This window comes from Salvelinus sp. IW2-2015, unplaced genomic scaffold, assembly GCF_002910315.2.
Source record: "Salvelinus sp. IW2-2015 unplaced genomic scaffold, ASM291031v2 Un_scaffold1708, whole genome shotgun sequence".
Taxonomy (NCBI): Eukaryota; Metazoa; Chordata; class Actinopteri; order Salmoniformes; family Salmonidae; genus Salvelinus; species Salvelinus sp. IW2-2015.
The window spans coordinates 90,378-102,101 of record NW_019943099.1 but is presented as its reverse complement, the minus strand read 5'-3'; the positions used below and the strand labels follow the sequence as shown (position 1 = coordinate 102,101).

Below are 11,724 nucleotides of genomic sequence, written 5' to 3'. Positions count from 1 at the left end.
CATAATACATAATGAGATCGGTTGCAGTCTTAGAATCAGTCATTGAATCAGTCTTAGATCAGTCAAAAGGAACAGTCATTGAATCAGTCTTAGATCAGGCAAAAGGAGCAGTCATTGAATCAGTCTTAGATCAGGCAAAAGGAGCAGTCATTGAATCAGTCTTAGATCAGTCATTGAATCAGTCTTAGATCAGTCAAAAGGAGCAGTCATTGAATCAGTCTTAGATCAGTCAAAAGGAGCAGTCATTGAATCAGTCTTAGATCAGTCATTGAATCAGTCTTAGATCAGTCAAAGGAACAGTCATTGAATCAGTCTTAGATCAGTCAAAAGGAGCAGTCATTGAATCAGTCTTAGATCAGTCAAAAGGAGCAGTCATTGAATCAGTCTTTAGATCAGTCATTGAATCAGTCTTAGATCAGTCAAAAGGAACAGTCATTGAATCAGTCTTAGATCAGTCAAAAGGAGCAGTCATTGAATCAGTCTTAGATCAGTCAAAAGGAGCAGTTATTGAATCAGTCTTAGGCTTGATCAGGACAGTCTAGGATACCGGTTGGTGCTCCTCAACAAGATGACCAAACCAGGCCACCATCAAACATCAACACGCATTCAATAAACTCCTGGAAAACAGTGTCATCATTGTTTTGCTGACATTTAAAAAAAAGAGTTAATCTTTCTCAGAAAGTAGAGTTGCTGCTGTCCCCTTTTAACAGAGGGTGTCCAGTGTTCTCCTTAAAAAGGCCATTTATCTTATTATCTGTTGTATGTTTGTCCTTGTTGTTAAGGCTGTATTTACTGTTGAACCCTGACTGCACAACACATTTCCTAATTGGGACAATAAAGAGATTGAGTGATTGGTTCAACATATTGCCACCATTTAATTGGCTCTGGCAGTTTGGTGCATGGATATTGATAATTGTGATCAACTTCTTCTTCTGTATGTAGAAACCTGACAGAGATGAGTGGGGCAGTGGGTTGGAGGCCTTGGAGTGTGCCCTACAGCTGGAGAAGAGTGTCAACCAGTCTCTACTGGACCTGCACAAAGTAGCCGTGCAGCACAATGACCCGCACGTGAGTTACAAACACAGTTCATGGGGACAGTTTCCAGGACACCAATTAAGCTTAGTCACAGACTAAAAAGAACTTTCAATTTTCAATTAAGATTCTCTTGTGAGCATGCTTTTTTTTTTTTGCYTGGTTGGGGTCAATTCCATTTCAATTCCATTCAGAAAGTGAATAAAATTCAGATTCCACATTTCAAGTCAAATTGTATTTGTCACATGCGCCGAATACAACAGGTGTAGTAGACCTTACAGTGAAATGCTTACTTTTACAAGCCCTTAACAAACAATGCAGTTCAAGAAATGGAGTTAAGAAAATATTTACTAAATAAACAAAAGTAACACAATAAGATTACATAACAATAACGAGGCTATATACAGGGGGTACCGGAACCGAGTCAATGTGTGGGGGTACAGGTTAGTGGAGGTAATTTGTACATGTAGGTAGGGGAAAAGTAACAACAAGTAGCAGCAGTGTAAAAACGAAAGGGGGTCAATGTAAATAGTCTGGGTGGCCATTTGATTAATTGTTCAGCAGTCTTATGGCTTGGGGGTAGTAGCTGTTAAGGAGCCTTTTGGACCTAGACTTGGTGCTCCGGTACCGCTTGCCGTGCGGTAGTAGAGAGAACAGTCTATGACTTGGATGACTGGAGTCTTTGAAACATTTTTTGGGCCTTTCTCTGACACAGCCTGGTATATAGGTCTTGGATTGCAGGAAGCTTGGCCCAGTAATGTATTGGGCCGTACGCAGTACCCTCTGTAGCGCCATGCGGTCGGGTGCCGAGCAGTTGCCATACCAGGCGGTGATGCAACCGGTCAGGATGCTCTCGATGGTGCAGCTGTAGAATTGTTTTGAGGATCTAGGGGCCAATGCCAAATATTTTCAGTCTCCTTAGGGGGAAAAGGTTTTGTCTTGCCCTGTTCACGACTGTGTTGGTGTGTTTGGACCATGATAGTTCGTTGGTAATGTGGACACCAAGGAACTTGAAACTCTCGACCCGCTCCACTACAGCCCTGTTGATGTTAATGGGGGCCTGTTCTGCCCTCCTTTTCCTATAGTCCACAATCAGGTCCTTTGTCTTGCTCGCATTGAGGGAGAGGTTGTAGCACCACACTGCCAGGTCTCTGAGTTGTGCCTGGCCACGAAGTCGTGGGTGAACTGGGAGTACAGAAGGGGACTAAACACATACCCCTGAGGGTCCCCGGTGTTGAGGATCAGCGTGGCTGATGTGTTGTTGCCTACCCTTACCACCTGGGGGTGGCCCGTCAGGAAGTCCAGGATCCAGATGCAGAGGGAGGTGTTTAGTCTCAGAGTACTTAGCTTGATGAGCTTTGTGAGCACTGGTGTTGATCGCTGAGCTGTAGTCAATGAATAGCATTCTCACATAGGTATTCCTTTTGTCCAGGTGGGAAAGGGCAGTGTGGAGTGCGATTGAYATTGCGTAATCTGTGGATCTGTTGGGGTGGTATGCGAATTGGAGTGGGTCTAGGGTTTCCAGGGATGATGTGAACCATGARCAGCCTTTGAAAGCACTTCATAGCTACCGACGTTGAGTGTTACGGGGCGGTAGTCATTTAGGCAGGTTACCTTTGCATTCTTTGGCACAGGGACTATAATGGTCTGCTTGAAACATGTAGGTATTAGACTTGATCAGGGAGAGGTTGAAAATGTCAGTGAAGACACTTGCCACTTGGTCCCCGCATGCTCTGATAAGCCGTCAGGCCCCGCGGACTTGTGAGTGTTGACCACATCGGCTACGGAAAGCGTGATCACAGTCGTCCGGAACAGCTGGTGCTCTCATGCATGCTTCAGTGTTGCTTGCCTCGAAGCAAGCATAAAAGGCATTTAGCTCGTATTGTTGGCTCGCGTCAATGGGCAGCTCGCGGCTGGGTTTCCCTTTGTAGTCTGTAATAGTTTGCAAGCCCTGACACATCCGACAAGCATCAGAGCCGGTGCAGTAGGAGGAAATCTTAGTCCTGTATTGATGCTTTGCCTGTTTGATGGTTTGTTGGAGGGCATAGCAGGATTTCTYTTCGGATTAGTGTCCCACTCCTTGAAAGCGGCAGCTCTAGCCTTTAGCTGGATGCGGATGTTGCCTGTAATCCATGGCTTCTGGTTGGGATATGTACGTACAGTCAGTGTGCGGTTGACGTCATCGATGCACTTATTGATGAAGCCAATAATTGAGGTGGTGTACTCCTCACTGCCATTGGATGAATCCCGGAACATATTCCAGTCTGTGTTAGCAAAACAGTCCTGTTAGCATCCTCGTCATCTGACCACTTCCATATTGAGTGAGTCACTGGTACTTCCTGCTTTAGTTTTTGCTTGTAAGCAGGAATCAGGAGGATATAATTATGGTCAGATTTGTCAAATGGAGGGCGAGGGAGAGTATTGTACGCGTCTCTGTGTGTGGAGTAAAGGTGGTCTAGAGTTTTTTCCTCTGGTTGCATGTGACATGCTGGTAGAAATTAGGTAAAACGGATTTGTGTTTGCCTGCATTAAAGTCCCCGGCCACTAGGAGCGCCGCTTCTGGATGAGCGTTTTCTTGTTTGCTTATGGCCTTATACAGCTGGTTGAGTGCGGTCTTAGTGCCAGCATCGGTTTGTGGTGGTAAATAGATGGCTACGAATGATATAGATGAGAACTCTAATTGGTAGATAGTGTGGTCTACAAGTTATCATAAGGTACTCTACCTCAGGCGAGCAATACCTCGAGACTTCTTGAATATTAGACATCGCGCACCAGCTGTTATTGACAAATAGACACACACCACCGCCCCTCGTCTTAACAGACGTAGCTGCTCTGTCCTGCCGATGCACGGAAAACCCAGCCGGCTCTATATTATCTGTGTCGTCGTTCAGCCACAACTCGGTGAAACATAAGATATTACAGTTTTTAATGTCCCATTGGCAGGAGAGTCTCGACCGCAGATCATCCAGTTTATTCTCCAGTGGTTGGCCAATAGAACCGATGGTAGTGGTGATTTACTCYCTCGCCTCTGAATCCTCTCAAGGCACCTCGAACCTTCTCCCTCTGTATCTTCCGTCATTTCTTCACGCGAATGACTGGCATTTGGGCCTGGTCTACGGGAAGCAGTATATCCTTCTCGGTGGACTCACTAAAGAAAATGTATTTGTTCGAGGTGAGCAATTGCTGTTCTGATGTCCAGAGACAGTCCATAAGAGACGGTAGCAGCAACTGTATGTACAAAATAAGTTACAAACAACGAAGAAAAAACAAACAAAATAGCACAGTTAGTTAGGAGCCCGTAAAACACCAGCCAATCCCCTCCGGCACCATTATATATTTTCCTCGTTGAAGAGAATTGAAATTTCAGTCTACTTCCTTAATTGGCTGGAATTTAAATGGATTGGGTTAACCCTAACCCATTTAACCCTAACCCACTCCATTTAACCCTAACCCTAACCCACTCCATTTAACCCTAACCCACTCCATTTAACTCTAACCCATTCCATTTAACCCTAACCCATTCCATTTAACCCTAACCCACGCCATTTAACCCTAACCCGCTCCATTTAACCCTAACCCGCTCCATTTAACCCTAACCCTAACCCATTTAACCCTAACCCATTTAACCCTAACCCATTTAACCCTAACCCATTTAACCCTAACCCACTCCATTTAACCCTAACCCATTTAACCCTAACCCATTTCCCTCTTTAAACCTACCATTCCATAGATTACTTGTTGGTTATTACTGCATTGTCGGAACTAGAAGCACAAGCATTTTGCTACACTCGCATTAACATCTGCTAACCATGTGTATGTGACAAATAAAATTTGATTTGATTCCATTTAACCCTAACCCACTCCATTTAACCCTAACCCATTCCTAACCCACTCCATTTAACCTAACCCACTCATTTAACCTAACCTACTGTTTTATAGTGGAGCTTAATCTGTGTCAGGGAAAAACCCCGTGTCTGTTTAGAGATTTGATCCTTTTCCTAATGACCTTTAACAAGAACTTTCGTCCGTACAGATGTGTGACTTCATAGAGACCACTATCTGGATGAGCAGGTCAAGTCTATAAGGAGCTGAGTGCTGGGATCAACCTGCGTCGCATGGGTGCCCTCAGAACGGCATGGCGGAGTTTCTTCGACAAACACACCCTGGGCAGGAGTAGCAGCTGAACAATCCTCCTTATACTAGGGTCGTGTTCATTAGGACACACAGTAGCAAAATACGTTGAAACAGAAAATGTCAATTTCTTATTGAATGAATTCAGATAGTAGTACCTCCACAGTTTCAGCGTTTTGTGACGAATGAACACAAATTTTCCGCCTGCTGGTCATTTTTTCATGTTTGGTCTGTCCTTACGACTGGTAATCTTCTAGTATCATAGATATGCTGGCTTAAGAGCAAATGACCAGACGCCATTGCTCTATTTACATGAGCTGTTATATCGTGATTTACTGTTTTTATGATTTCCCGAGGCTGACTTCAGTCTGTTTGTGCTATCATACCAACTCCTTGTCATTCAGTTTGGCTTGACAAAGACAGCACTGTCAGTCCTGACCTTAGTTCCTTGTTTTATGTCTCTATTTTTGGTTTGGTCTTGCGTGAGTTGGGGTGGGCATTCTATGTCTGGTGTTTCATGTTGTCTATTTCTGTGTGTTTGGCCGGGTGTGGTTCTCAATCAGAGGCAGCTGTCTATCGTTGTCTCTGATTGAGAACCATACTTAGGTAGCTTTTTCCACCTGTGTTTTGTGGGTAGTTGTTTTCTGTTTTTGTGTGTCTAACAGATAGAACTGTTTCGTTTGTGCCGTTTTGATAATTTTTGTTCTAGTGTTCGGGTTTTAATAAAAATCATGGACACGTCCCACGCTGCACCTTGGTCTCCTTTTTCCAACAGTCGTTACAAGCACAAACAGATCTGGGACCAGGCTATATTTTCCTCTGTTTACCTACACTATGTGTCCGTTACAATTGATATACGTTGCCAAATTTAAGACTTAACTGGTTCTAGAAAGATCTCATAGCTTGGTGGAGTTTAAAAGTGAGACTGTGGTGAGTAGAACACTAAGTCTTTAGTTTTTTTTTTCTCTAATGCTTTTCATAGTTAATTTGTGAAGCCAATATTGAGTGATTGTAGGAAAGATATTACTTAAAATACTCTTTTCCATTCATGTCTACACAGTTCATTAATTGGCCATTTTAATGAAATGATGTCTTTTTTTTATTTGGTCTGTGTCTTATCTATGTAAGGTGAAGTATGATGATAAACACTTGAATCACTGTGTGTTGTTGACTGTTTCAGTAATACGAGGGTAGATGTTCATTACATAAGCAAAACAAATGATTTCTCCTTTTGCTTTGAAAGGTTCATATTTTTTACAGAGCAAAACATCCTAAATAAGACGACTATACACAGTATCATTCAGGGCAACACAATATATGTACAATATATATTTTTTAAATACAGTACTTCCTATTCATTGACCACTTGGCAATGTGTTGCACCCTAGGGTTGCAAAATACTGGTAACTTTTCCCGAGTATTCTAGATATCCTGGTTCGGGGGGATCAGATCTGTATAGAATAGATATGGGGGATCAGATCTTGTATAGAATAGATTGAGGGGGGGGATCAGATCTGTATAGAATAGATATGAGAGAGGATCAGATCTGTAGTGTATAGAATAGATATGAGAGGGGATAGATCTGTAGTGTATAGAATAGATATGAGAGGGGATAGAGTCTGTATGAATAGTATGAGGGGGGGATCAGATCTGTAGTTTATAGAATAGATATGGAGGGATCAGATTGTAGTGTATAGAATAGATATGAGAGGGGATCAGATCTGTATAGAATAGATATGAGAGGGGATCAGATCTGTATAGATAGATTATGAGGGGATCAGATCTGTATAGAATAGATATGAGAGGGGATCAGATCTGTAGTGTATAGAATAGATATGAGAGGGGATCAGATCTGTAGTGTATAGAATAGATATGAGGGGGGGATCAGATCTGTAGTGTATAGAATAGATATGAGGGGGATCAGATTTGTAGTGTGTAGAATAGATATGAGGGGGATCAGATCTGTAGTGTATAGAATAGATATGAGGGGGGATCAGATCTGTAGTGTATAGAATAGATTGAGGGGATCAGATCTGTAGTGTATAGAATAGATATGAGGGGGGATCAGATCTGTAGTGTATAGAATAGATATGAGGGGGATCAGATCTGTAGTGTATAGAATAGATATGAGGGGGGATCAGATCTGTAGTGTGTGAATAGATATGAGGGGGATCAGATCTGTAGTGTATAGAATAGATATGAGGGGGATCAGATCTGTGTGTTTAGAATAGATATGAAAGGGGATCAGATCTGTAGTGTGTAGAATAGATATGAGGGGGGATCAGATCTGTATAGAATAGATATGAGAGGGGATCAGATCTGTAGTGTGTAGAATAGATATGAGGGGGGATCAGATCTGTATAGAATAGATATGAGAGGGGATCAGATCTGTATAGAATAGATATGAGGGGGGATCAGATCTGTAGTGTATAGAATAGATATGAGAGGGGATCAGATCTGTAGTGTTAGAATAGATATGAGGGGATCAGATCTAGATCAGATCTGTATAGAATAGATATGAGAGGGGATCAGATCTGTAGTGTATAGAATAGATATGAGGGGGATCAGATCTGTAGTGTATAGAATAGATATGAGGGGATCAGATCTAGATCAGATTGTATAGAATAGATATGAGAGGGGATCAGATCTGTAGTGTATAGAATAGATATGAGGGGGATCAGATCTGTAGTGTATAGAATAGATATGAGGGGATCAGATCTGTAGTGTATAGAATAGATATGAGAGTGGATCAGATCTGTAGGTATAGAATAGATATGAGAGGGGATCAGATCTAGATAGATTGTATAGAAAGATATGAGAGGGATCAGATCTGTAGTGTATAGAATAGATATGAGGGGGGATCAGATCTGTAGTGTATAGAATAGATATGAGGGGATCAGATCTGTAGTGTATAGAATAGATATGAGAGGGGATCAGATCTGTAGTGTATAGAATAGATATGAGAGGGGATCAGATCTGTAGTGTATAGAATAGATATGAGAGGGGATCAGATCTAGATCAGATCTGTATAGAATAGATATGAGAGGGGGATAATCTGTGGTTGAGACCTTGATGGTTACTTATTCCTTTTCTAGAGCTGCTGGACAAATCAACACCAGCCTTGGGATGCGTAAGAAACGGATGATTACGATATAGCAGAATCTAGGGTTGCATAATTCTCAGGTCACTGGGGTCTTCCACTGTCATTTTTCAACCTCTCCCTGACCCCAGTCTGGAATATCTACATGTTTCAAGCAGACCACGGTCACCTCTGGTTCCCAAGAACGCCAGAATAACCTGCCTACYACACTATCGGCATATATRAACATACAGCTGGCTGGTTATACGCTGCACCGGCAGGATAGAACAGCGGCGRCTGGTYAGACAAGGGGCGGAGGACTATGTCTTTTTGTAAATAACAGCTGGTGCACGATATCTAAGGAAGTCTCYAGSTWTTGCTCGCCTGAGGTAGAGTATCTCATGATAAACTGTAGACCACACTATCTACCTAGAGAGTTTTCATCTGTATTCTTCGTAGCTGTTTACATACCACCACAGTCAGAGGCACTAAGACAGCATTGAATGAGCTGTATTCCGCCGTAAGCAAACAAGAAAACGCTCACCAAGAGGTGGCGCTCCTAGTAGCCGGGGACGTTAATGCAGGGAAATTTAAAACCATTTTACCAAATTTCTATCAGCATGTTAAATGTGCAACCAGAGGAAAAAACTCTGGACCACCTTTGCTCCACACACAGAGACGCATACAAACTCTCCCTCACCCTCCATTTGCTAAATCTGACCATAATTCCATCCTCCTGATTCCTGCTTACAGGCAAAAAATAAAAGCAGGAAGCACCAGTGACTAGATCAATAAAGAAGTGGTCAGATGAAGCAGATGCTAAGCTACAGGACTGTTTTGCTAGCACAGACTGGAATATGTTCCGGGATTCCTCCAATGGCATTGAGGAGTACATCACATCAATAAGTGCATCGATGACGTCGTCCCCACAGTGACCGTACATACCCCAACCAGAAGCCATGGATTACATGCAACATCCGCACTGAGATAAAGGGTAGAGCTGCCGCTTTCAAGGAGCGGGACTCTAACCCTGAAGCTTATAAGAAATCCCGCAATGCCCTCTGACGAACCATCAAACAGGCAAAGCATCAATACAGGACTAAGATTGAATCATACTATACCAGCTCTGACGCTCGTCAGATGTGGCAGGGTTTGCAAACCATTACAGACTACGAAAGGAAGCACAGCCGAGAGCTGCCCAGTGACATGAGCCTACAGGACGAGCTAAACTACTTCTATGCTCGCTTTGAGGCAAATGACACAAACATGCATGAGATCACCAGCTGTTCTGGAAGACTGATCACGCTCTCCGCAGCCGATGTGAGTAAGACCTTTAAACAGGTCAACATTCACAAGGCCGCAGGGCCAGATGGATTACCAGGACGTGTACTGCGAACATGCGCTGACCAACAGGCAAGTGTCTTCACTGACATTTTCAATCTCTCCCTGTCCAAGTCTGTAATACCAACATGTTTTAAGCAGACCACCATAGTGCCTGTGCCCAAGAACACTAAGGTAACCTGCCTAAATTACTACCGACCCGTAGCATTCACGTCTGTAGCCATGAAGTGCTTTGAAAGGCTGGTCATAGCTCACATCAACACCATCATCCCAGAAACCCTGGAACCATTCCTATTTGCATACCGCCCCAACAGATCCACAGATGGCACAATCTCTATTACACTCKACACTGCCCTTTCCCACCTGGACAAAAGGAACACCTACAGTATGTGAGAATGCTGTTCATTGACTACAGCTCAGCGTTCAACACCATAGCTCCTGTCAAGCTCATCTCTAAGCTYAGGACCCTGAACATCTTCCTCTGCAACTGGATTTCCTGACGGGCTGCCCCCGAGTGGTGAGGGTAGGCAACGACACATCCGCCACYTTGACCCTCACACCCCTCGGGTGTGTGCTTAATCTCCTCCTGTACTCCCTGCTCACCCACGACTGCGTGGCCACATACGACTCCAACACCAATCGTTAAGTTTGCTGACGACGCGACGGTAAGACAGCATACAGGGAGGTCAGAGACCTGGCAGTGTGGTGCCAGGACAACAACCTCCGTCAACATGGGCAAGACAAAAGGAGCTGATGGTGGACTACAGGAAACGGAGGGCCGAGAACGTTCCACATAGACAGCGCTGTAGCGGAGCYGGTTGAGAGCTTCAAGTTTCTTTGTAACAACGTCACTGAGGAATTATCATGGTCCACACACACCAAGACAGTTGTGAAGAGGGCACAACAACACCTATTCCCCCTCAGTCATCTGAAAAGATTTGACATGGGTCCTCAGATCCTCAAAAGGTTAGACAGCTACACCATCGAGAGCATCCTGACTGGTTGCGTCACCGCTTGGTATAGCAACTGCTCGGCAARCGACCGCAAGGCGCTACAAAGGGTAGTGCGTACGGCCCAGTACATCACTGGGGCTAAGCTGCCTGCCATCCAGGACATCTACGCCAGGCGGTGTCAGAGGAAGGCCCAAAATATTGTCAAAGACTCCAGCCACCCAAGTTAGACTCTTCTCTCTGCCTCCACATGGTACCAGAGCACCAAGTTTGGGAACAAAGGGATCCTTAACAGCTTCTACCCCAAGCCATAAGACTGCTGAACAGTTGATCAAATGGCTACCCGGACTATTTGCATTCACCCCCTTATTTTATTCTTAATTTTTRCCCCACACATTACCCATAAGGAAAAAAGCAAAAAACTGGTTTTTAGAAATCTTTGCTAATTTATAAATAAATAAAAAACTGAAATATCACATTTGCATAAGTATTCAGACACTTTACTCAGTACTTTGTTGAAGCACCTTTTTGGCAGCGATTACAGCCTCGATTCTTCTTGGGTATGATGCTACAAGAGATGTAAGATTGGGTTCAAGTCCGGGCTCTGGCTGGGCCAATTCAGAACATTCTTGTCCCAGACTTGTCCTGAAGTCACTCCTGCGTTGTCTTGGCTGTGTGCTTAAGGTCATCTCCTGTTGGAAGGTGAACCTTCACCCCAGTCTGAGGTCCTGAGCGCTCTGGAGCAAGTTTTCGTCAAGGATCTCTCTGTACTTTGCTCCGTTCATCTTTGCCTCGATGCTGACTAGTCTCCCAGTCCCTGCTGCTGAAAAACATCCCCACAGCATGATCCTGCCGCCACCATACTTTACCGTAGGGATGGTTCCAGGTTTCCTCCAGACGTGATGCTTGGCATTCAGGCCAAAGAGTTCAATCTTGGTTTCATCAGACCAGAGAATGTTGTTTCTCATGGTCTGAGAGTCCTTTAGGTGCCTTTTGGCAAACTCCAAGCGGGCCGTCTTGTGCCTTTTACTGAGGAGGGGCTTCCGTCTGGCCACTCTACTATAAAGGCCTGATTGGTGGAGTGCTGCAGAGATGGCTGTCCTTCTGGAAGGTTGTCCCATCTCCACAGAGGAACTCTAGAGCTCTGTCAGAGTGACCATCGGGTTCTTGGTCACCTCCCTGACTGAGGGC

The 11,724-nt window shown here is 44.1% G+C and overlaps 1 protein-coding gene across 1 annotated transcript in view; it reads left to right on the top strand.

Moving 5' to 3' along the window:
* LOC112071755 (ferritin, heavy subunit-like) overlaps positions 1–5,913 on the top strand; it is a 23,601-nt gene extending 17,688 nt beyond the window's left edge. Inside the window, 4 exon segments of the mRNA XM_024139188.2 lie at positions 943–1,068; positions 5,066–5,081; positions 5,084–5,110; positions 5,113–5,913. Of these exon segments, the coding sequence (XP_023994956.1) occupies positions 943–1,068; positions 5,066–5,081; positions 5,084–5,110; positions 5,113–5,216 (273 nt within the window). The 3' untranslated portion in view covers positions 5,217–5,913.
* Positions 5,914–11,724: the final 5,811 nt, after the last annotated feature.